The 27474-nt window shown below is 36.0% G+C and overlaps 2 protein-coding genes across 13 annotated transcripts in view; both read right to left on the bottom strand.

Moving 5' to 3' along the window:
* The window catches only part of LOC110617340, a 28901-nt gene extending 5065 nt beyond the window's left edge, over nt 1-23836 (bottom strand). The window contains exons 1-6 of one of the 12 annotated variants that reach the window (XM_043957937.1): nt 23607-23824; nt 23182-23283; nt 22883-23066; nt 22042-22780; nt 11710-11770; nt 4903-5021 (exon numbers count right to left, since the gene is read on the bottom strand). In XM_043957937.1, the coding sequence (XP_043813872.1) occupies nt 4903-5021; nt 11710-11770; nt 22042-22780; nt 22883-23066 (1103 nt within the window). In that variant the 5' untranslated portion in view covers nt 23182-23283; nt 23607-23824. Of the gene's footprint in view, nt 1-4902; nt 5022-11709; nt 11771-22041; nt 23067-23172; nt 23284-23606 lie in introns of all 12 variants that reach the window. The other 11 variants (XM_043957936.1, XM_043957938.1, XM_043957932.1 and 8 more) reach the window with 11 other exon arrangements.
* A 2134-nt stretch (nt 23837-25970) lies between these two features.
* LOC110617362 lies at nt 25971-26630 on the bottom strand. Its single transcript, XM_021760096.1, has one exon. The coding sequence runs from the start codon at nt 26628-26630 to the stop codon at nt 25971-25973; it is 660 nt and encodes a 219-aa protein (XP_021615788.1).
* Nucleotides 26631-27474: the final 844 nt, after the last annotated feature.

The raw sequence follows: 27474 nt of genomic DNA, 5'->3' as shown, positions 1-27474 counted from the left end.
AGTAGCCTGCCGTCCCACTCGCAGGCATGTGGAGGCGTGTCACGTGTCCGACTGTGCTCCGGTCACCATCGCTGGTGTTGCCCCGAGGTCATCCCTTTAGTTTTATGGTCAGTTCGCCATTTGGGTGTTTTGCGGAGGTATTTTTGGGTTGGATTGCATTTTTGGATACCGTTCACGTCACTTTTTTTTTTGTGCCGATTTGTATGGATTGTTTCCATGGCTAAAATTAAAAATACCATAGCTGATGTGATTTCTGTGATGACTAAAATCGCAGAACATAAATTAAATAGATCTAATTTTCTAGATTGAAGGAAGACTATCCGTATTTATTTACGAAGTATCAAAATAGACGATCACCTTACTAAGGATCCTCCAACTTATGACACTAGGAAAGATTGGATAAGGGATAGCTCGATTATTTTTGAAGATCCGAAATTTCATTCATAGTGAGATAATCAGTCTTATTAATCACTGTGAATTTATTAAAGAATTAATAGATTATTTGGAGTTTTTATACTCAAATAAAATGAATATTTCTCGCATTTATAAGGTGTATAAGGCGTTTTATTGGGCTGAGAAACAAGATAGAACTTTGACCTTATATTTTATGGATTTTTAAAGAGTTTAGAAAAAACTTAATGTCTTGATGCTTTTTAGTACAAATGTGAAAACTCAACAAGTTCAACGTGGCAAATGACTGTTATGAGCTTCCTTGCAAGAGTTTGAGACAGTTAAATCTCAAATTCTTTCTACTTTTGAAATATCATCGTGGCAAATGACTGTTATGAGCTTCCTTGCAGGAGTTTGAGACAGTTAAATCTCAAATTCTTTCTACTTTTGAAATATCATCGTTACATGATGTTTCACTAGGGTGTTGCATACAGAATCTTCCTCTCCAGTTCCTTCACACACCACTAGTACCCTTGTTAGTAGCAATAACAATGGCAGACAGAATAACAAAAGTGAGAATAGGGGAGATTTTAATAGTAGTAGAGGATCTCAGCGTCCTGGAAAAGCAATTTCTACTTTTGACTCTGGTGGAATCATTTGTTATTATTGTCGTGAATCTAGACACACTAAGAAGACATGCCTGAAACTTCAAAATAAGAATCAATGCTCACAAATGATGCACATGGCAATTGAGACTTCTCCTGATCAAGGAATTTTGATATTTACAGATGAGTATGTATAATTCACTCAATATCAGGCATCTCTGAAATCCTCTAACACTCTTATCACTGCAATTGCTGAGTTAAGTAACTCTACTACATGCCTTGCGTCTTCATCCTCAAAATGGGTTATTGATTCTGATGCTACCGATCATATATAAGGTAATTCTACCCTTTTGTCCAATCTTAAGTCTTATATATCGTCTTCTTATATTACTCTTGCTTATGACATGTCAACCTAGCATCTTCTCTTTCTGTATCCTTTGTGTTATGTCTTTCTAAGTTCTCCTTTAATTTGCTTTCCATTAGTAAACTCACTAGTGCACTAAATTGTTGTGTCTGGATCTTTCAACAAAGCAAATTATTAGTAGATGACGTGAGTCAGAGGGTCTTTACTTTCTGATCCATCAGAAACTATCTAAGACTTGCAGGTTATCCTACATGACCACACAATTCAATTGAATGCAACGTCAGGGTGAAAACCCCTAACAAGTCATAATAGGCTTATGATAAGCTCAAAGCACCAAATACAACCACAAACACATCCTAATATAATGACAAATGACCTTGGCATGGTACAACACTAACAAAGTGCAAAGAAAGCTATTGAACTTATTATCGACTGGAGACATTCTTCATATTAGCAGGTTGCAACATAGATCACCAAAAGGTTCAGGAAAATGTACATTCTAAGGCATGACAGGTTCACCCTTATTCACTTGCAGCAAAGCAAACTATGTACTGTTTATAGGGATATTGCCATAAAAATTTCCCAAGATCACTAACATTTCCACATCCTATAACCCATGATCAGTAACATTTCCACATCCCATAACCCAACAGATCAATAAAATTTCGACAGCCTCTAACCCAGCAGGCCAGTAACTTTTCCACATTCTCTAACCCAATAGGTCGATAAAGTTTCCACAGCCTCCAACCCAGCAGGTCAGTAACTTTTCCACATTCTCTAACCCAAAAACTCAATAGATCGGTAATATTTCCATATCCTCTAACCCAGTATGTCTGAAGTAACAAAATGAAAGTGCCAGCCTCATTGTAGGGTTTATAAGTAGATGAAATTAGCAGCTTGGATTTTCAATGGGAAACTAGCAAATATTTTATTCTCGCCTTCTGTCTAACCTCTGCTTTTCCAATTACATGCACACCCATATTAAATATTATACTTGGGCAATAAATTGGCATATGCACAAGTAGTTTCCATTTCATGTTTCCACCTGTAGTTTCAAAGTATTTTGTGGTTTTGACTGATTGAATTAGCTACTTTATACATTACTTTAACTCCAATACTGGCAAGTTCGCAACCATAGTTGCCTCTCTATCATAAAGTATCTACCTTAGGTACATATATATAAACTCTCACTTAAGGTTAGTGGAAAAATATGTGGAATTAAGAAAAACAGGCAAGCTGGCTTGTATTTCATACATGAAAACATGGTATGAGAAACTCAAAGCGCATTAGCGAAAAGGAATCTTGGCCCTAGGTACAAGGCGCAAGAAGCAGACATGCACCTGAATGAACTGAGGCTCAGAAAAATAGAAATTAATAAAAAATAAAAATAATAATAATAGATACAGGTCTAAACCAAACTTATCAAAATTACCAATTTACAGGCACTAATAAGCATAAAAAAATACAAAATAAATAAAACTTCTCCATCATTCATTTTTGGAACTCAATAGAAAATAAAACAACAAAATTTGGACATCTAAAAAAATAAAATAAATCCCAAATTTTGATATTCAAACAAATAAAGCAACTTTAGATAACTTAGAAACAGAGGACCTAAATAACAAGTTAATATTTATTTTCTTTAGAAATAGATGGCAAGTAACCCAAAAAAAAAAATTACCTAAAAAGCATGTTAGTCTCTTTTTGTAAAAAAAAAAAAATACTGAAATAAAAGACCCATACAGCATCGTCATTAGTATTTAAAAAAGGACAACTTCAAACACACCAGGAAAAAAAGGGCTAAAGGAGTCCAAAAATAGTGAAGAGAACATTGGCTTGGTAGATCAGCAAATTTTGAGTGGAGCCAATGCAAGTGCTCACTAAAGGTGGAAATAAGAAGGCGTGCCATTTTAGAGACTTGTATGGTTGTGTCCACACCACAAGGCGCCAAGGCACATAAGGCAACTGCTTGTTGAATGACCCCTGCCTTTTTTTGTACACTAGAGGTGTCAGAAAGGGCTTCCTATGTGAACAAGTATCCATATAAACTATAAAGTTCCAAAAGCCGCATCCACGATAACAAAGGGCTTCTTAAACTCTAAACTCTAAATTCAATGACCCAATATTTTTCAATAATATTTAGGGCCAAAAACTTTTGAGTCTTGCAGTGAGATTCCACATCAACTGAAAACTTCGAAGACGACCAAAATTTATGGACATGGAAGCTAAAACTTCTTTCTTCGATCTCATATTTAAAGTTCACTAGTAAAGTAATGCCACTCATATTTCAGAATGGCCTCACTGACACAAGGTATCAACTACATATATGAATTAGAATATGATCAGTAATTAACGGAATTCTAGCCTTCTTATTTGATTTGATGATTGAGTCACAATGAAAAGAAATCAACATGCACCTAATGGACATTATAGAGTGGCATGAACCATGTAATAGTCAATTAACCCAAAATGGCAATTAGAAAATGTGTCACAATTTCTGTAATGATAGTAATAACCATTACACCATTTAAAGTTGCTACCACCTTTCTTTAAACTCCCATCCTTTCTCAGCCACATGCTCCTTCCTACTTATTTTTCATAACCCTAAAAACTTAGGCTGAAATCAAATTTCTAAATATTTATTCTCAATTTTCATCAATATCAAAAGGCTTAAAGAAGATACGGTAATTTTCTTTGATCTTTTGTCCTTTTATTTGACTATCACTTTTTTCAATTATAAGTAGTAACATATGCAAGGCTATTATGCAATGTGAGTAATATGCTAGTATGTAAAATACAGCACCACATTCTCTATAAGGTGATTGTATTTAGAATAAGAATAACACAATGAGGTGTATTTACATCAAGCTTGCACTAAATTGGCATGCTGACATGGCTGAGCATTTGTGAATAGGATCTAAATGGTTGGCTAGAAGACCTACTCAAAGTTGTCTAAACCCCAAATTGTTGTAGGTTTGAAAATTGATAGAGAAATTCAAAGGGGTAAACAACTTTATGCAGTGCCCAATCAATCATTCAAATTGTATTTACCTTGCCTAAATATGTCACCGTGCCAACTCAGTTATAGCTCCTTAGACAAGTGCATCATGGAATGATTCTTATCACCTAGATACAATTGCTAATTTGCTATCAATTATAGAAAGTAGGAAATTAATTAAAATGAAACTATGTATTAGAGCTGAAAATTCTCACAAATTTAGGGAATTGTGAAAAAATAGGCCGTAAATATTATGATTCACATGCACATTGTTGGTGATTGTAAATTCTCCATGTACTTAGTTCTGTTTGAAACATAGAAGTTATGACACTTTATTGAAAGCTACTCCTCAAGTATTTCTAGAGCTTAAGAGTCAGCTCAATAAGAACAGTAGAGGTTATTGAGCAGAAGCCTTGCAATCAACATCTGAGCTTTAGAGTTGGATATTCTAACAGGCATATGTGAAACTTCTAAAGTTTCTTATTATATGCAAGTTAAAATAAACCCAAAAGTAAGCTCATTCATATCACCGTTATTTGGCTTACCTGCGCCACTTTCCACATATAGTTCCATTAGCACTTTCTCCTTCACCATCAATAAGCTCTTTACACTGAAGCCAGTTACCTATAGATCCAAGTTTAGATGGCTTGTTTGACTTCAATTCCTGCATAAAAGGATCTGTCAGTTATCCTAAGAACCTGCAATTCGACTGACAAATGGAGCACATCCATAATCTATAATATTAATATTAATACATATAAATGTGGGAAGGGGGAGGGGGAATAATGGGATGTACAAAAACATCCTTCACTTTCATATTATTTACAATTACATTATTTTTAATTATTTGAATTAATTTAAGAGTTTATATCAATTTAAATTTATTAATCCTACTTGCATTTAACTTCCACTTAATTAAGTTTAAAATTTATAATTGTAAAACATATCAAGAAATTTAAATTTTTATGATTATATTTTTAATATATTAATTTAATATTAATATACTCCCATCTGTGCTGAAACTTTTATTTAGTGTTGTATACACATTGTTTTTTATATATCATAATTTTAATTTTAAACAAATAGAATTAAAAAATTTGAAAATAAGAAATGATTTAAGGCATGTCTAGCCATGTTTTTAAATAATATTTTAATCATAAAGTATTACATAACCCAATGTTATAAAACTTCTAGTTAAGTTGATCCTATTAATCAAGAGAATTTATGAATGAATACAAGATACAATAATATATTGTATATTTTCTTCAATTAAGTAGTTCTATTCGTTTTTATTTCGTTGGATGTTATTTTCTATCCTTATATGTAGCTTATTGTGTTCTAGTTGTAGTAGATATTCAATTATATATTTCTATGATATATTATAAGATTTAATTCATGTGTCAATATTTTGATATAGGTTTAAAGAATATGCGGAGAAATATGGTGATAAGCATCCTATAGTTGCTCCTTCAACAAGATCCTACAGAATTGCAAGTATTGATATGTTCAAATGCAAAGCATTGATAAATTTGATTTTATTTCAACTTTATATCTGTTGTACACAGGAATGATTTCATAAAATGTGAAAAAACCTTGAACCTGCGATAGGCAATATGAATATAGATAGATATCTAGATTTTGCTCACACTTAAAAGGAACTTTATTGTCATTATGCATACATTATGATTCAATTTGAGCTTTGTATGTATCTTTTAAATAATCAAACCCATATTGATATGTGTTATAAATCAGTTGTCCAACTTTAATTTTGGATAAACGAATTCTCCTTGAAACACAATAGAAATTAGGGATTAAAGGATGCCTCCGCAGCAATTAACAAATGCTGAAAAATTAGAAAAACTTTGGATAATAAAGCAGATGGCTTGATGGTTTTTGTTTACTCATTTTTCAAAAGAGCACAATCAAATGGCATTCACTTCAACTGCCAAGAGAATTGGATCCTCTATTTCACTTTTAAATAATGTCCAGTAAATTCATCGATCTATGTTTTTTAGTATATTTTTTAATATATTAATTATAACTTGAAGAATTTTGGAGAATTTTAAAGTATTTCACTCTTGACCTTTACTAATGATTTATATGACTATTTATACACAAAATTACGACTAAAAGGAAAGCAAATAATCAAATAACTACAAAAATAATTAATAATTAAGAATACTAATTTATGCCTAAAATCAGTAATCAAATCATATCACTAGAAATTAGCAAATAAGTCAACACTCCCCGGCAAATTGGTGCATAGATGTCGCACATGCCCAAATTGCAAATCAGATTATGATAAATTCTATTGTTAAGCCCTTTAATAAATACATCTACAAGCCACCCAGTAGAAGTCACATAAATTAAACTCAAGATACTGTCCGTTAATTTTCTTTAATGAAGTGTCTATCGATCTAAATGTGCTTCGTTTGGTCATGTTGAACTGAATTTTGTGCTATATTGATGGCAGCTTTGTTGTAACAATACAAAATTATCTTGTCTCTCGGGCAACCTCAGCTCCACCAATAACTTTTGCAACCATAAAAGTTCACACAGGCCTTAAGTCATGACTTTGTATTGTGCTTCAGCACTTGATTGAGCAACAACACTTTATTTTTTGCTTTTTCAATGACAAGGTTCCCTCTCACAACTGTGCAGTAGCCCAAAATTAAGATCCTGCCCAATCTGCATCTATAAAAGTTTCAACTCGGAAGTGACCATGTTTGGAGTAAAGAAGCGAAAGTCAGCATGCATATCACGCATGAATTGGCTGACTAAGCTAATAGCATAGACTATGTCCGGTCGAGTGTACAAGAGATAAATCAACCTTCCTACCAATCTAGTATATCCCAACATCCACAGACTCACTAATTCTTGCTTGCATTACTTTCAATGGGAGATATTGCTGGTTTACACCCTAACATATTAGTTTTTTCCAAAAGATTCAGAATGTACTTTCTTTAGAAATAAAGATCCTTTTTTTTCCTAATCTGGCAAGCTCAATATCTATTAAATATTAAAGTTTTTCTAAATTTTTTATTTCAAATTCTTAAGCTATTAACCTTTTTAGTTGAGTCATTTTCTCTTAAACAGAGTATAATCAACATTGCTCTGTTAGTAACCAAAGGACATCATGGCTCTGATAAGTCTGTCAAACCTAGCTCCGTGAGATTGTTTTAACTCATACAAAACTTTTTTTAATTTGCACAACTTTCCTTATATTTTCTCGTCAGCAAACCCAAAAGGGATCTCCATGAACACCTCTTCCTCTAAATCTCTATGGAGAAATACATTCTTCACATCAAAGTGTCGTAAGTCCCAGCCCAAATTGGCTACACAAGATAAAAGGACTCTGATTGAGTTTATTTTTACAATTGGGGCAAATGTCTCTTGATAATCCACTCCATACCTTTGGATGAAATCTTTAGCAACCATTCTAGCTTTAAATTGTTTAATTGTACATCAGCTTTTTATTTCACTATGGATACCCACTTATAGCCAACTAGTTTCGTTCCAGGTGGAAGAGAGACAAGCTCCCATGTCTCATTTTTTGCCAGTGCTGGTTTCCTATAGAATAGACACATAGGAAATAGACAAGACAAAAACTCTATAAGAGGGAGACAAGAATTCATAAGAAACAAAGTTAGAAATAGAGTATTTGATACGAGATTTGACACATGTGCAATGGGTTTATCTAAATCATTGGAGCATTCAACAGTTGAGGATGACTCACCAGAAGAAGAGAAAGAAGATTCTTGACTCTGAGTAGGCTGCAAAATGGCTTCTTCTACCTTGTCTCTCCTCAAATACCTCCTCAAATCCGGCTTATCCAAACATCCAATTCTTTCCCCCTAATTAGATGTCTCCCCTGTCTACTAAAACTCTCTGTCTAAACCAGATCATTCAGAATCACGAAATTAGAGATCACCTCTTCTTGCTCATTATTCTCCCTCTGGAAAGGTGATTAGGTGATACTGAAATAGGGTTCAGTTTCTCTGAAGATAACATCCATACCGACAAAGTATTTCCCAGATGGAGGGTGATAACTCCCAACAAACACACATGTGAGGGTCTTCGGGTCCAACTTTCTTGTCGTCCTAGTATGGACAAAGCAAACACACCCAAATTTTTTTGGTGGAACAATATATAAATTTCTTCCTTGTAGAACCTCCAAAGGACTCATAAAGTCGAAGGTTTTGAGGGGCATTCGAATGATAAGATAAGCAAATACAAGAACTGCATCTCACCAATATGCTTTGGATAGATTCATGATGAACAAAAGCGATCGAGCTACTTCCAGTAGATGTTTGTTTTTTCTTTCAGCAACCCCATTTTGTGCACTAGTACCAGAATAACTTGTCTGGTATACTATTCATTGGAGTCTAAATATGCAAAAAACCTACTATCCATATGTTCTCTTCCATTGTCAGTTCTCAAAATCTTTTCACCTATCAAATTGAGTACGAATCATTTTGTGAAAAAATTGAAAATAAGAAAAGACCACTTTTAGCTTTAATCAAATATACCCAAGTCATCCAAGTACAACAATTAATAAAAGTAACAAACCATCGATTACCAGATAAGGAGATAAGGATACAGTTTAAGTAGACCCCCAAACATCAAAATGAATAGTTACAAAAGGAATTTGGCTTCTATTATGACTCAAAGGATAAGGAGTTCTAGTGTGCTTAGCATACTTATAAGCATTACAAAATAAAGAACAAACTGAGTTCTAACAAACAAATTAGGATAAAATTTTTCTAACATAAAAAATTATGGATGCCCTAACCGCCTGTGACACTATATTATTTCCTGATTGATATTCTTATTTTCTCTAAATTAGGCTTGAGATATCATAAAACTTGGATCACCTTCCAACATATATAAGCCATCATGTAGTCTACTATTGCCAATCATCTTCCCTATGAAAAGGTCTTGAATAACACAATGATCAGGAAATAATTCAATTTTACAGTTAAGAGCATTGGTGATAACACTGGCATATAAAAGATTGACAGAAAAATGTAGAACATGAAGAACATATGATAATTTAATATTGGGTGCACAAATAACAAAATTTGTTCTGGATATAGGAGTAAAAAAGCCATCACCAATTCTAATACTGTCTTTGATTAGAGAAGAAAAATAAGTGAGAAAACCTTTACAAGAGCCTGTCATTTGTCTATTTGCACTAGAATTAATAATCCATAGGACAGTATCAACAGAGGAAGCATTAACTGACTTCACAAAGTTAGATGTGGCATCAGAGGAGGAAAAGGTGTGAATAAAAGACAAAAAGCGCTTGAGACTCTAAATTTTATTAGAGGAAACGAACTCAACGTCTGTTGTCTCCTTAAGGGGATCCTCCACAGTTTATGATAAATTTTCATTTCCCCCACGGCCTCTAGTGGGACAACCATATAACTTTCAGTAAGCCTCCTTAATGTCTCGATTTCCTACAATAGTCACAATACAGGCGATCTTTCTCAGAATTAGGAGGTTGCAGTGTTCTCAAACTAGTAGCCAATCACTGGTGCAGTATAGAGCATAGCATGTCGATGACTTTCTTTTGTTAAACATAGGCATGTGCCCTTTCTAGTGAAGGAAAAGAGTCTTTATCCAAAACTTGGACCCGAATTAGATCATATTCATTGTTCAAGTCTACAAGAAAATCATAGACCCGCTTCTTTTCGATTATTTTTTTAAATTTGACTGTATCTCTAAAACGGTCTACCTGAAAGTGCTAATAATAATCAAGTTTCTGCCATAAGCCACATAACTCAAAATAAAATGGGGTGACAGTCATTTCTCCTTGCTTAGTACCATGGATCTTATTCCGAATATCATAAATTTGGGCATCATTCCCAATCTTGAAATAAATTAAGGACAAAGCCTTCCCATATCTTTGCAGCAATATCAAGTAGCAAATAGGACTTAGAGATATGAAGTTGCATAGAGTTAAGTAACCATATCATAACAAGACAATTATTCGAGTCTCATTGGAAAAAATCTGGATCACTCACATCCGATTGCTTCTTATTTCCAATGACATAGTCCTGCAGTTCTTTAGCCTTGATAAACAACAAACAAGACCTTGACCAAGCAAGATAATTGATTCCATAAAGTTTTACCAAACTAATTTGCAACAAAGGGTTATTAGAGTTAGAAATTGAAACCTTTTTACCTTCTATCTGTCATGATAAAAAGAATGAAACGTGAAAGAATAGGAGGTATCCAAGGTTGTACACAAAGAGAGCCTAACCAAATCACCAAAAGACCAGGTAGCAGCAAAAGATGGTCGTAAAGAAGTCAAAAAGGGCACCGGAGAAGATTGCGTAGGAAAGCGGTGTCGAACAGAACCTCACGTGCCGGGAAGGAAAGGGGCAAGCCTCACACGCATGGAGTTCTGGCTTCAGAGTTGGATGGCTGGCCAAGGAAAGTCCGTCGACTCTAGTGGTGGCGGCGGTGAGACAAAAAAAGGCCTCTAGGTAGGGCAATACAAAAAAAGATAGATCTAGGGTTTAAAAACTCTAAAGAGAAAAAAAAATTGAATTTAAACTCTAAAATCATAAAAAAAGCTTTGCTACAATGAAGAATTTTGGAGAATTTTAGAGTATTCTTGTATTTCAATCTTGATCTTTACAAGTGATTTATATGACTAAAAAAATTACGACTAAAAAGCAAGCAAATAATCAAATAATTACAAAGATAATTAAGAATCATAATTTATACCTAGAATCAATAATCAAATCAAATCACATCACTAGAAATCAGCAAATAAGTCAATATAACTCAATGTGATATTTTATTTTTATAAGTTTTTGTACATATATATTCATATTTAAAAAATTGCTTATAAGTTACAATAATATATTGTACATTAAATACTTATAAGTTATAAAAGATAGTATATCTTAAAATTTTAACTAAATATATTTATTATGAGTGTGCTTAAAATAAACATATTATATAAACTAATTGGAAATATTTTTTTAACACAAAAAAACATTGTATTCTTTTTAATTTTAATAATTTGTCATCATTTTAAATAGAAATAAATTTAAGATGGAGGTGAAGAAATCTGATGGCACATAAATAATTCGGAAAAAAAGTAGTGAGTAAAAAAATATTTTTATTATATAAATTTACAAAATAATAGGACATTATTATAATTAATTCTTTGATTAAATGTATAAAATTGTATATATTTTTAAAATTACATTAAACATATTGAAATTAAAAAAAAAATCATTATGTAAAATAAATAATTTAATAACTAGTATGCCGCCATGCAATGCACGTTTATTTTCCTACGAACATAAAAAGTTAAACACCAATTTTAGCCTTACAGTCGTACTAACAAAATCTGATGGATCCATTTCCAAAGCCTCACCAAACATATCTTCATCACTGTACAAAAAACCAAAATAACAAGTCATATCATGGAAGGTCAAAGATTACATGTAAAGTGATGACTAAAACCTGTCTTCCTTCCATTCCAGAATTCAATAAAGCAAAAAGTTCTACTATAATAGAAATAAATAAAGCTAAGATGCACTAAAGCAATTTAAGAATACAGGAGGAGATATGAAATTAAATATAAAATCCCTAAATCTGACTCACTAACGTAGTCTTCCACAGAGTACAAAAGATTATGGAACCAATAATCACAGAAGCCTTCCTGCAATACTTCTGACATCAGCTGTGTTTTCAAACAAGACTTGACTACTAACTTTTTGACAAGTCTAGAAATATTAGAGACTCACTTGAAAGGAATAGTTCCAAATCTCATTCAATGCCTCATTAACTGTACATATGCTCATCTTGTGCAAAGTCAAGAATTAAAAAAAACAAAACAGGTAGAGGACCTCAGATAATACATACTTAACAAGGATCATTGTACCCCTCTAACACAGAGCAGCAACTGCAAAGCTATACTTGTTCTCTATCCCATGAACCTACATTTCAACTTTAGTATTGTGTTACTTATTATAGGAAGAAGTTCAAAAATAAGATTGTTTAGCCCATCATAGTTAGTTGTGGAATAAGTCAACAAAGGAGGGCTGAGCGGTTATTCTGTTCAATAACAGATTTTCAAGTTGTTTGGCAGGAAGAGTAGTATAAATATCTGCTTCAGATTGTATGTGAATCAATCAAGAATCAATACAATCCTCTTCTCCCAAATCTCTCCTTCTTTCTCTCTATTTCTCCCTGTATTCTTCTTGTTCTCTAATTTTCCCTTGTTAGGAATTCTACCTAACAATTGGTATCAGAGCATGGCTGTCATATCTAGTATTGCGAGTCAGGAAGGCATAAGATTAGCAGAGCTTTCCAATCTGAATTCCATGGGTCTCGCAAAGATATGGATGTCCTGAAGTCTGATTTTAAGCAACTACAGGCCGCAGTGAGGCAGGATATAGATGACATGACGAAAGACTTCCAAGAAACCAAGAATTCTATCGATGAGCTGAAGGTGCTGGTGATCAGCATGACTGCGACAATGGCTAAAGAAAATTCCATCGGATCTGGATCTCAAGGCAATAATGGAGTAAGAGCAGAGGAATCTTGCCCTTGCCCAAAGAAATTGTGCAGACTAAAGAATCTTGAGGGACAGGTTTCCACAGTACAGGTGATCTGAAAAAAATTCTTCCTAAAATTGAATTAGCACTTGTGATGGCAGGGTGTGGATCAGGAAGTGCCTCAAGTATTTTGTGGTTTACAGAGTTCCGCATGATGAGATGGTAGGAATAGCTGGTTTGCATTTGATTAGTAGGGCTGATTCTTGGTTTTGTAATTGTAGTAAGGAGAATAGGAATCCATCTTGGGAACAATTTGAGGAAGCTTTGTGTAAAAGGTTTGGAGATCTGAGTTTGGAAGATATTGTTGAGGAATTCATGAAATTGAGCCAGGAAAGTACTGTCAATGAGTATGAGGATAAATTTGAAGACCTTAGGGTGAGGATGGAAAGGGCCTGAATTAAAGGAATCCTACTTCTTGTCAGGCTTATTGGAGGGCTGAAGGACGATCAGGCCCATGGTCAGGATGCTAAGGCCAACCAGCCTCAGTCATGCTGTTGAGGCTGCTAAATGGCAGGAGATGCTTATACTGAGCACAGGAAAGGGAAGTTACGGTAGTAGCAGAAACTTCTCCACTTATACCAAACCTACTCCAAACTCTCAGTTGCCATTCATACCAAAAACTCTCCAAAGCTTTCCATTTGCACCAAAACCACCCAATGAAATTAATCCTAGTAACCAAACCAGCACTTCAACCAAACAGGCTATCACTTCTCTGAGTTCTCAGAACTCTGTCAACAAACCAGCCAATCAAACAAGGCTTGGGTGTTATAATTCCCATAGTGTTGTTTGATTGAGCTGGTTTGTTGACAGAGTTTTGAGAATTCAGAGAAGTGGTGGCCTGTTTGGTTGAAGTGCTGGTTTGGTTACTATAATTAATTTCATTGGGTGGTTTGTTTCAAATGTGGAGACAAGTACTACCCAAGCCATCAATGTAAACAGAAATCTGTCATGACTTTACAGATGGAGAACCAGGAAGTGGAAGGTCGACTGGAAGAGAATGTGCAAGAACAAAAAGAAGGAGAAGTGCTAGAGGCTGAACAAGACATCACTCTGTCTATCCATGCAATAGATGGCAAGCAGGGACAGGATACAATCAGAATTGTGGGCAACAGTAAGGGCAATCAGATGATGATATTGGTTGATAGTGGCAGTACCAACAGTTTTATTGATGAGAAGGCAGCTAATGCACTGAAGCTACCTGTCATACTAGTGCCTAAAACTGTAGTCACTGTAGCTGATGGGAGGAAATTGCAAAGTTCCAGTGTGCGTATGGACTTTAAGTGGAAGATGGATGGAATTCAGTTCTAATTTCCTGTGAGTGTTCTAGATTTAGGAGGATTTGATGTTATTTTGGGTGCAGATTGGATGAAATTCCACAACCTTGTCCTTTTTAATTTTGAGAAATTGCAGGTGACAATGCAAAGAGAGGGCAGACCAGTAACTCTGCAAGGAATCATAGAAGGAAGGGGGGTAGACCTGCAAACCAGATGTGAGAATGTCTCTCAGTTATTGCAGAAACAAGGAGCTAATTTCCAATTTCCAATTCCCATTGTTGTACTGCATTCAATTCAGTACCATGGATGAGGAGCAAGCAAAGCCAAACTCAGATTCTCACGGCTCCCTGTGCAGCCTGAATTCAAACACTATACAACCTGAGATACAACAGTTACTGAGTATTCTAAGTTGTTTGAGGAACCTCAATCTTTACCTCCCTTTAGATCTTACAACCACAACATCCCTTTACTTCCAAACACTAAACCAATTAGTGTAAGGCCCCATAGATATCCTCACTACCAGAAAACTGAGATTGAAAACCTGGTAGCAGAAATGTTGGCTTCTGGAGTGATACAACCTAGCACTAGCCCCTTTTGTTCTGTCCTACTAGTGAAGGAAAAGGATGGCTCTTGGAGGTTTTGTATTGACTATAGGAAATTAAATGATGCTAATATGAAGAACAAATTTCCTATACCCATAATTGATGATTTCTTGGATGAATTAAATGGGGCAGTTTGGTTTTCTAAGATTGATTTGAGAGTTAGATATCACCAAATCAGGATGGACATTTCTGATATTCCCAAGATAGCATTCAGGACCCACCATGGCCATTTTGAGTTTACTGTAATACTCTTTGGCCTAAGTAATGCACCACCCACCTTCCAAGCCTTTATGAACCATGTGTTCCAACCCTATTTGAGAAAGTTTGTGCTGGACATTTTTTTATGATACTTTGGTGTACAACAAGTCCTTGTCCAGCCACTTGGAGCACATAAAGAAGGTATTTGAGGTCATGCAGCAACATCTTTTTGTTAAACTCTCCAAGTATTCCTTTGGTTAGAAGTGTAGAAAGATAATATTTTGTTGCTGTATTTCACAATAGAGAGTACAACCTATATATACACGAGAGACAGTATCTAAATAGGAAGGAAAATCAAGTGTAGAAAGATAATACAATCCTAAGATTAAGTAACTGATCCATCTATGAATATTTAGATCCTATATTAACATATTACTTCCTATAACCTATAACTCTCCCCCTCAAGTTAGAGCATAAATGTTAATCATGTTCAACTTGTTACATATATAATCAATTTCAGCCATAAGAACAACCAACCCAAAACAATCAAAATAAACAAAGAATCAGGAGAACAGAACTCGTGAACAGTAACTCGTGCTTTCTGCTCTTATGAGCAGGACACCCGAGCATCTGTTTTGATTTCCCAACTACCTACGGATGCCACTGCTGCTCCTGGATACCAATTGAAGAAAGGAGTGTTGTATTACAAAGGCAGGCTATATGTAGGTGGAGGTGGAACCTTACGATAACAATTATTAGCCTTGTATCATGACAGCCCTCTTGGAGGTCATTCTGGAGTAAACAACACTTATTGCAGGTTACAGAGACACCTCTATTGGCCTAAAATGCACTCAGAAGTACTCAAATGGGTTCAGCAGTGCTCTGTGTGCCACCTGTAAGGGAGATAGGGCTACTTATCCTGGACCCTTGCAGCCTCTTCCGGTCCCTTCACAAGCATGGCAACATGTCTCTCCGGACTTTATAGAACAATTGCCAAAATCTAGTGGCAAGAACACAACATTGGTGGTGGTTTGCAGGTTCACTAACTATGGAAATTTCCTGGCCCTTTCCCATCCATTCATAGCTTCCTCAGTGGCCCATCTATTCATGGATAATGTTTATAAGCTACATGGATCTTATATTTCAATAGTGTCAGACAGCGACAAACTCTTCATCAGTTTGTTTTGGAAAGAGTTTTTTCGACTCGTAGACACTACTTTGGCATTCAGTAGTGCCTAACATCCAAAAACAGATAGCCAAACTGAACATTTGAATCAATGTTTAGAGTCTTATTTGCGGTGCATGGTGCATCAAAAACAATCTTCCTGGCCTAAGTGGTTAAGCTGAATGGTGGTATAATGCGAGTTTTTATAGTGCCATTAAGATGTTTCCTTTTAAGGCTCTGTATGGTTATCAACCCCCTCCTCTCTATTGCCACCAATTCCCCTGTCCAGGCTATGGAGGAAGTTTTCCAGAAAAGACACAAAGTGACAAAATTGCTCAAAGCAAATTTAGAGGAAGCTAGGAGTAGAATGAAACAGTTGTCTTGTCTGATAAGCAAAGAAGTGAAAGAGAATTTCAAGAAGGAGATTGGATCTACTTAAAGCTTCAACCCTATCGACAGTCCTTTATAGCCCTCACAAGAAACTTGAAGCTAACTGCAAAATACTATGGGATATTCCGGGTTGAGCAAAGGGTAAGGAAGGTGGCATACAAGCTCCAGTTGCTCCCATCTGCTGCTATCCATCCAGTATTCCATGACCCACTGTTGAAAAAGAAGTTGGGAGAGAAGATTGTTCCTCAGCTGCAGCTTCCAATTTTTAAAGAGGATGAAGTGTTGGTAGCTCCTGACCAAGTCCTGGACACAAGAACTATATCTAGAGTTGGACAGCTTATCTCTCAAGCATTGATTAAATGGGCCAATCTTCCAATTGAAGATGCTACATGGGAAGACCAAGCATTTATGGCCACTCAATTTCCATAACTCAAGAATCCTTAAGGACAAGCATGCTCTAAAGGGGAGGATATTGCGCTAGGCAACCTAACAGATCTAAATAGAAAGGGGAGAAAATTATAGAAAGGAGAAGAGTTTTAGAGAGAGAAGGGAGAGAGAGAATTTAGGAGGGAAAGGTAGTTAGCTTTATTGATTTCCAATGCCTTGAATAGGCCTTTTCCAGCTATTTATATACAAGGATTAGTAAAATAATTGTTCCCTCTATTTCCGCAGCTAAGCCAACTACTTATTCTTATATCTAGTTCTTCTATACGTAACAATACCCCTCCCTTAACACATTTTTGTCCCAAGGAATGTGCAAATTTTGGAAATTGAGCCAAAACAAAAGACTTGTCCTCCCACGTAGCATCTTCAAGAGATAGATTCTTCCACTTGATCAGAAGTTGAAATACCTGCTGCCCTCCCCTTATGATTTCTCGAGTTTGAAGCACTTCTTGTGGAGCCACTAGTATCTCCCCATCTTCCCTGCTAGGCAGTTCAATAATTGGAACCACATGATCTCCAAGCTTCTGCTTTAGCAAAGAGACATGAAAAACAAGGTGGATGGCAGATGTAGGTGGAAGATCCAACTTGTAAGCAACAGATCCAATTCTCTCCAGTACTCTAAAGGGCCCATAAAACTTAGCTGCAAGCTTCAATGTTTTCTGGAGAGCAAAAAAGGTTTGTTTGTAAGGTTGCAGCTTCAAGTATATCCAATCTCCCACCTAAAATTCCCTTTCAGAACGTTTCTTATCTGCCTGCTACTTCATTCTGTTCTTGGCCACTTCTAGTTTACCTTTTAAAATCTGATCTAGTTGTTGTCTTCGAGTGAGGAAAACTTGTAGGGATCCCATAGTAACCTGTTCTAAGGAAATCAAAGGAACAATAGGAGGATAGTAGCCATATAAGACCTCAAGGGGAGTCATTTTTATGGCACTGTGAAAGGGAGAATTATACCACCATTAAGCAAGAGAAATCCACTTAGCCCAAGTGGTGGGCTTATCATATGCCATGCACCTCAAATAGCCCTCTAGAGTGTAGACACTATATCAATCTCTCTATTTGACCATCACTTTGAGGATGGTAAGAAGTTTGCCTTTAAACTTAGGCAATTGCTCAATAAAATTCATAGAAATGTGCTGCCAGGCTTGAGAAGGAGCTGGTAAGGCCTGCAGCAAGCCTGGTAAAGCACAGTATTCTCCTTTACACCTAGCACACAATCACATTGCTTCACCCATTTCAATACATCAAATTGCATCTCAGCCAATAAAAATATCTTCTCAACCTCAAGTAAATAGAGTTAACCCCTGAATGACCCCCTAAAGCAGAGTCATGGTATGGTGAAATCAAATGGATTCTCAAATCAGTAGTGAAACAACCCTTGTTTCAACTGAAAGTGACTGATTGCCTGAACATCCACTGCCAGCTGATGAATGAGATCAATAGCCCGCACATCCTGCACATAACTTGCCAAGACTGAGAGTAACCAGGCAAGCTGTGGTGCAAAAGTAACAGTATACGGTTGTTGATCAGGTGAGGGAGGTCTTCTAGACAAAGCATCAGCAACCTTGTTATCCACTCCCTTTTTGTATATTATCTTATAATCCAGACCCAACAGTTTAGAGATTTCCTTTTGCTGTAAGTGAGTGTGTAGTCTCTGTTCAAGTAGAAATTTAATGCTCTGCTGATCAGTTTTGATGTAAAATGCCCCTTGCTCTAGATAATGCCTCCATTTGGAGATAGCAACGGTTATAGCCAGCAACTCTTTTTCATGCACAAAAAGAGTTTGGGTCCTGGGTCCAAAAGCCTTTGAAATGAAGGCTATAATTTTGTTGCAAGACAGCCCCATGCCCTTATTACAAGTATCTGTTTCCACTGTGAAAGGTGGTTGAAAATCAAGAAGGGCCAAGATCATATCAAATCCACCAATATCCAGCATTCTCATGTCAAATGAGAAGGAAAAATTCTAGATTTTCCACTCAAAGCCTTACAGAATCCAAAACTAGTTATCTTTCTCCCATCTGCCACAGTAAGATAAATGTGGCTAGCAATTATTGGAAGCCTCAACTCCTCGGCTATTTTCTCATCTAAGAAACTATTAGTGCTACCACTGTCAATAAGCACTACCAGTTGCCTATTCTTATAGTTCCCCAACATCGTAATTGTATCTGCCCCTTGGCTGCCTCTCAATACATGAATAGATAAGGTCCTCTCATCATTGGAGTCTTCTATTTGCTCTATAAGCACTACTTCTTGTCCCACCTCCTGATTAGCTTCACTTTCAATATCCTTTATCTGTACAGCCATAACAATTTTGGCCTTACAAGTGTGCCTAGGGAAGTATCTCTCCCCACACCTGAAACATGGTTTGGGTGGCCTCCTTTCACCTTGTGGTAGTTGATTGACACTAGCTGAATTTGAATTGGCTGAAGTGAGCAACCGAGTATTGGAGTTCTTGGGCATAGAAGGAAGGTTAGATTTCCAAGATTGGACTGGTTTATAAATTGGGGGTTTAGGTGGATAGAAAAAATTTTGGTTAGGTAAAGAACTCTTGCTGGGTGATGCAAAGTTCTGATTGTAAGCATTAGTGTTATCGAACATTGTGTCCGAGTGGTAGGTTTTAAGGAATGGTTTAGGTTTTCTGTTGTTCTCCACCAGCTCCTCCTGTAATTTACCACTTTCCACAGGCTTGCAACAAGGTCTTAGGCTTAAGCATCTTCAACGTAGGCCTAATATTATCCCTCAATCCTCCAATAAAAATTGACAGGAAACAAGGTTGCTCTAGCCCTAGCATCAATGTCTCCATTCTAACTCTTAATTCTTCAAACTTATCCTGGTAATCCACAACACTACCTTCTTGTCTAATTCTCATGAATTCTTCCACCACATCCACCAATCGGGTCTCACCAAACCTTGCACATAGGTCTTTCTCAAAAATTTCCCAAACATTTGAGTTCTCATTCTTTTTCCAATTAGGATATCATGCATCAGCTTTCTCAATTAAGAAGAGACTTGCTATTCCTACTATCCGTTCTTTAGGAATCTTATAGACTTCAAAGAATTTAGTGCACTTCCTAATCCATGCTCTAGGTTCATGTCCATCAAACGTAATCAATTTCATCTTAGGAAGATGATTACCTTTGGATTCAGGATTGGTTGTAGCAGCAGCTCCCCCGAGCAACAAGGTACTTCCCTGCTCTTTAGGCTTAGGCAGATTTTCAAGTTGTTTGGCGGGAAGAGTAGTATAAATAGCTACTTCAGATTGTATGTGAATCAATCAAGAATCAATACAATCCTCTTCTCCCAAATCTCTCTCTCTCTCTCTCTCTCTCTCTCTCTCTCTCTCTCTTCTATTCTCTCTCTATTTCTCCCTATATTCTTCTGCTTGTTCTCTAATCTTCCCTTGTTAAGAATTCTACCTAACATATGGCCTTCTATTCTTTCTCTCTCTATTTCTCCCTATATTCTTCTACTTGTTCTCTAATCTTCCCTTGTTAAGAATTCTACCTAACATATGGTAACATGTATTGCAATCCTCATCCAGCCCCCAGCTCACAGCTCCCCTTATATTTAAGTCTCATGTTGTCCAATTTTTCAAGTTAGATTTTATCCTGCCACAACTTTTCTGTTCTTATGTTTCCACTCACTAGCCCAAGCATTCACACTAAGTAGATAGGATAGTGTGCTTACTTGCTTAGAAAACCCATTTGGAAGAGGATATGACTAATTCTCAGATTTCATATGATCATATTCAAGAAGAAAACCTGAGTTACCTCCCAGCTATCTAGAAGATTCACATTTGCCAACCACAAAGGTCCAGAAGGCTATGCTCTTTTCCTCTAAACACTTATCCAGGAATCAAATAAAATGGAGAAACAATCAAAACAAAGTGTGAAACACTAACCAGTCAGAAAGGAGTCTAAACTCTTTAACCCGCTGAAACAATTTGGTATTGCATTTTAAAGTGCACTTGAGATGCTTTAGTATTTTTTTTGCAAATCATGCCAAATGATCATTTTTTGTTGAATATACATAAATCATAGACAAGTATAGCAACAGCAATAACAATACTGAACAGACCCTACTAAGTACTAAGCTTAGATAAAAGGCTTGTGTGGTTACTCCACTACCCCAAACTTACTACTGTGTTTGTCACTGAAGTGAGCAGGGACATACTTCCTAGACAGCATTATCCAGTGATCATCATATCTATTCATTTGAAGTCCTCTTTGCATATAATCTATACCGACCACAAAAATAAAAGGTAAGCACTTGCATGACATTCACATGAAAGACTGTCAACAAAACTAACAGGCCATTAAGCAAAAGAATATTAAGAAACAGCAATAAATCACTGAATAATACAATCAGCATGAACCTTTCACAAGAAAAGTTCTGATTCTTGATGACTTCCAATGGTTCCATGAAAAAACAAGAGTACCAGGTTTATCTCCATCCAAACTGGAGAGTGACAATTTTCTACAGCCCTCGAGGTTTAATAAATCACAACCTATATCATCTCATTTGAGTGGAATATATTACTAGCCACCCGCAGAATTCTCGTTAAACTGATTTAACCTAAAACAATATCCAAAACAAAATAAAAGCAAGGTAAATTGCAATATTTGCACTAGGTTTCACTCATTTACTAATGACCTATTTCTCTACTTTTGTGCCTCAATCATTCATGATCTTCGATATTCCAACTCCCTCTCTCCCCCAAGAAAGGGAAAAGAAAAAAATGAATCTTTATTAGCATAATTCAGTCCCTAGGAGTCTGATAAACTTATGCAAACAATATTAATAAAATATCTCAGTGACAGGGAATGGAATGGAATAAATTCTCATGCTCACTCTAAGCAAGAGAAAGACAAATGAACCCAGCAAACATGTTCGCTCAATGTTGCTTACAATTCAATTGATTTTTGTGGACAAGCATGAGGTACAATTGTGTATAAAAAATAATTGAAGTCGTTTATTTCTTGTCAGTATTTGTTTCAAAAGTAAAATTGTGGGGATTACCAAAAGCACATACTTAGTAATTGGACCTGACCAGTCTGGAACTTCCGCTTGAAAACCTTTTCCAATCCGGACCCCAGATGTATATAATCCAGTATCTCTTAACATCAATGCTATTGGATTTGAAACAGCTGTAGAATAATTCCCACATCTACCCTTTTCACCAATCATATTAGGAGATCTGGAAATTGACTCTTTAAGAATTTTGCGACACTTCTTTGAACATGAATGACAAAACCAATCGTCAGGTGGTATTCTTTTTAAACGAGGATTGCAGCAAGATAAATGAAACGCATCTTCACAATTATCACATATTATCATCTTAAGTGTAGACTCTAGATAAGCACAAATTTTGCACGACCGACAATTGCTGCTAGCACCACTATCACCAACATCTTCAGCAGAAGCACGTGTCCTGTTAGGCCAAACTCCTTCAAGCACACCCTGGCTTCTCATTATAGAGACACATAAATCCTTTTCCGATAGACCCTCCCTTGGGACTTCTACAACCATTACACTGGATGAGGAGCACTCACCAGCATTGTCCACTACAGTCTGCATATGCGCTGAAACAAGTTCCATGTCAGATTTTGATGATGAGCAACTGTCATTCATACTGTCAACCTCAATGATTCCTTGCCCACTATTTTTTGACGATTCATCAGAAACCCGTTCTGCCAGTGAACATCCATTAGTAGTTATTATAGTAGCTCCAATAGCATGCTCATCTTGAGAAACTACATATTGCTCCTTAACTGCAATAGGAGAAGCATCAGAACTAGCAACAGAGGGACAATCATCTCCACTTCTCTTCACACTTTCAGGGACCTGTGCTGAAAAAATGGCAACAGAATTACCTCGTAGCTTCCTTCTTCTATATACATAAGTGGGTGCAGAACTTTCAGACATTGTATTGCTAGTTGATAGATGAGGACTTGTGGCAAAAGTTAACACGCACGAATAATCAGCACTCTTTCCCTCAGTGCATGGTGCAATGTGTGTGGAACCAATATGAGAGCATTCATCACATTTTGGACACATCTGCCAAATTTCAATAGGAGATATCCAATCACAAACAAAATCCAGAGTATTGTTCAAGACACAAAATAGAGAAGCATCAATAGAAATAGATAAATGTTGTAACAACATTTTTCACCTCAAAAAAGTCTGCGATGACATGTAGGACATCACTCAATTGCTGAACTTCCCTTCTGATTCAATTCAAATAAACATAAAAGAAAAAGATCTCATCCGCCTACTGCATTAACAATTCAAATAACATTGAAAAAGTTTTACAAAACAAATAAGAAACAGAAATTCTTCACTTCTAAGACAACAAATAATATACAGTATTATCATGCATGAATTAATCATTAAAATCATTACTATACAATATAGGACGATCATTTCTTATATAAGTATTTGAAATGTTTCAAAATCTAAAAAATTTCCTGCTCCAATTGTCCATCTCTTCTTTTTTTAAACCCTAAAAACAATTATTTCAAATATCAGCCTGATTCAATACATTCCGTAGGGCATTATTGGTGTTCCAGACAGAGAAAATTAAGGAAAAGATTGTACCTGGAGAGAAAAGAACCCGTTCTTCTTTCTTTTTCTCTTCAATCAAAACCCTAGATAGGAAGAAGAAGAAGAAGAGGAGCGACGGACGGGGAATGGAACGCTGATTTTGTAAATCTGGACATAACCAGAAACCCAAAACACTATGTTCAAACTAATACTCACCCAAATTAATAATAATATTTTGCATGCATCATTTTCTTTATTTTTTTAATCACTTAGCCAAGACTTCTTTTTTCTATGCAAACATGGACTGGACTCTGGAAGTCCAATAGGACTAAAATTAACGGTAATTTATGCAGAGGTCCCAAAGTTATATGACTAAAACTGTAAGTTAGTTTCTGATTGAGATTTTGGTGATAAATTAGTAATAAGTTTTGATTTAATGTAATAATTAGGTCTTTATGACAATCTCCTATAAATAATAAAAGCTCCACCTCCATGGTATTCATTATTCATCTTTCAATATCTTTAATGAAATCATTAATTACAAAATTTTATTATTTACCCATTAATCCAATTACAATTAAATTTATTTTCTCTCCCTAAACTAAATATATTAGTTAATCTTTCTCATTCTCTTTTAAAAATAACTCATTACATTATATACCAAAAGATGTCGTCAATGGCATAAATCAAAATCCTTCTATGTCTTTTATCGAAACCTCTCTCTTTCTTCATGAGACTATTACTATATTGGATAAAAGTCACTTTACGATGGACAAAATCTCTTCTCCTCCTAGTATAAGAAAATCTAAATAATCTCTTTATCATATTTTTATTTATAGTATCACTCTTTAGTTTTAATCTAATTAGAAAATCATTCAATTTAGAAATAATATATAAATAAGAAATCTATCTAATTTAGAGATCTATCTAATCTAGGTCTCTACCTATTTCTTTTTATCATACTCATATTTATAGTGTTAAACTCTTCGATTTTAATTTGATTAGAAATTTCATTCAGTTTAGATGTATTTCATCTATGTCTCTATCTATTGAATAATATTTCTCCCACTTTAATTAGGAAAATATATCAATTATGAGTCACAAATCTATTAACTACTCTTATAAAAAAATAAATTAATTAAAGTATTATAATCGATTAGTAAAGAAATAAAACCAAAGGTGTGAATTAGACCATCGCTAGTGAATAAATGTCATGCAAGCTATTGAAATTTCAAGAGGATTACAAGTTTATGGACTACATGAGCGCCAAAAACTTGGCCACTGGTAGGTAGACGTAGTTGGACAGTGAACTGGACTGGTCAAGTTCCGAAAGAGGAGCTGATTATAGGCTCCCTCCTCTAAACCAGAATTAGAATTGGATCAAAACTAGCCGATTCAAACTGATGATCTAGTCAACTTTCAGTTAATTTTAATTTCAAATTATATCATCCAACCATGGGACATCATGTGGCAAAGTTAAGTGGCGTCCCATAGTTGGACATAGCTGCTTGGCCTTCTCTACGGTCTGTAGGCTTGTATAGCTTCCAACAATCCATTGGACCATTAGAAGCAAAAGGGCCACTTTGGACTATTTCCAAGTGGACTGTTTTTCTTGATTCTTTTAAAACTTTTTTCTCCTATAAATATTTAAACTTTACCCCACTCAAAATCATTTTAAAATTCTCTCAATTTTCTCGATTCTTAATTCTCATAATTTTCAAACCACACTCAAAAGCATCTCAATCTCTCAATATTTTCTTTAATTTGAAATCATTTTAATTCTCTCAACATTTTTTTTAATTTGAAATTATCTCAATTCTCTCAAATTATTATCATTTTCTCAAAAACTGTAATACCTCAATTTCTTTTTTTTTTTTTACATGGTAAGGAGGGTATTAAGCCCTAAAGCAAAACCACGAGGCCATATAACCCCAACAGCACCAGCTTGCAAATAATAACGAGCTTCCACACGAAGACATCAATTGACCATCTCTCCCCCAGACGAGAGGCTAAAGCATTACCCCCTCAAGTGGAGTCTCCGGAACAATGTCCATCTCTTGAATCTCATTCGTTTCCAGGTTCTTGTCAATATTAGGAGCAGATGGATGCGGAAATTGATTCTCCGCATTAGGAAAATTGAGGTTACCATTTGCATGAGTGTTGGCATGGTTAGAAAAAAACACCCCGGTTGGTAACAATACGAGAAATCGAAACATATGTCTTCCCTCCAAAAACAAGGACATGTTCTGTCTCCTCCGCAACTCTTCTAGGCTTAGGAACAGTAGCCACTTTATTCAAAACTAAAGAAGAAATGGTAGAAGTAGAAGTAATATCTGTCCCAGTATTTCCAGCACCAGGTCTCACTGAGTTTTTACTGGCAGGTCTTTTAGTTTGCGGGCCACTAGAGGACGGCCCAGCTTAGAATGAGCCCGTATCAATAGTATTAGAGGGGGGTAGTTGCATGGGCTCAACAGGAGCTGGCTCATTAATCTCCAAAGCAGCATATTGATTAGAACGGTCCGTCAAAGGTTTTGCCCCTTTTTCCTTAGCAGAAAATTTCTCTTTTGAAGACTCCTTGTTGACTAGGACTTTGTTAAAGACTTTTTTGAAATTCCTCTTATCTTTTTTGACAAGCATCCAATCCCCATAATCATTGACAATCATAGGATTATTAGGGATTGCTCTTCCCTTATCCTTATCCAAATCAATCGGATCATTGGCATGGGCTTTCCCCGCAAGATTACCGGCACCGCCAGAACCTCCCCTCACCAGGCACTTCTCGGCGTCATGGCCATATCTACCGCAACTGAAACACACCAGGTGGAGCCCTTCATATTCCACTGGTCTAACACGTCGGCGAAGCTTGAATTTGGCCACTAAGGGTTTTTCCATGTTAATCTCAATGCAAATCCTAGCGTAGTGTCCTCTACTCACCATACTTGTATTGCGATCCACCTTAATAGGTTTTTCGAGCAAGCTCCCAATTCTCAAAAGGAACTCGTCATTGTAATATTCAATAGGTAAGCAAGGAATCCTGGCCCAGACTATAAGTCGTTCTAAAGCATTAGCAGCATACATATCAAACTCAGGATGCCATCGCCGTACTGTAAGATAGTGATTAGCATGTAAACTATGAAAAAAATGTAAGGGATGCTGCAGATCTTAGGCTATGAAGATTCTGCCACCTTTTGAAGCTTCTGCTGTTTCTGGGAATTTTCTGCAGAATTTTGATGAAACAGAGGAAAGGAAATGGAACAGAGGAAAAGAAATTTATTCAGATTCCTTTTAAACCTTGACAGTGTATCTCCCTTACAATTTCATTGCCTTATTTATACTAAAACTAAAAACTGAAAAACCAAGTTTTAATCCGAGCATCACGCCACGTTACGTAACTGTCGGATTGAATGAAGATAAGTGCTGACTAATTCAGAAAACTAAAACATGCAGAAACAGAAACAGATTCGGAAATGTGCAACGTGGGTGCAACGTGGAAACTAGTAACAGCTGGCTTAACAACCAGTATAACAAGCTTAATTTCTTCATTTTTCCCCCGTAAGCTTGTTCTTCACATCTTTGATTCCGATCATCATGTTCAGCTCGTCGATCTTGTCTCGGGACAATGGCTTTGTCAGAATATCAGCGAGTTGTGATTCAGTTTTTACATACTCGATTTCGACTTCTCCTCTTTGGACACACTCCCGAATGAAGTGAAACTTAATATCTATGTGCTTGCTTCTGTTATGATGGACAAGATTTTTTGTGAGAGCAATTGCAGATTTATTGTCAACTCTTAACACGAACTTGTTTGTCTTCCAACCGATCAATTCATGTAACAGCCTGCTAATCCATATGCCTTGACAAGCTCCTGCTGTCGCAGCAATATACTCGGCTTCACACGAGGATAAAGCTACGACTTTCTGCT

The sequence above is a fragment of the Manihot esculenta genome, chromosome 6 (genome assembly GCF_001659605.2).
Source record: "Manihot esculenta cultivar AM560-2 chromosome 6, M.esculenta_v8, whole genome shotgun sequence".
In the NCBI taxonomy this organism is placed as follows: domain Eukaryota; kingdom Viridiplantae; phylum Streptophyta; class Magnoliopsida; order Malpighiales; family Euphorbiaceae; genus Manihot; species Manihot esculenta.
Note: the sequence above shows the minus strand (reverse complement) of the source record. Positions and strands in the feature narration are given on the sequence as shown.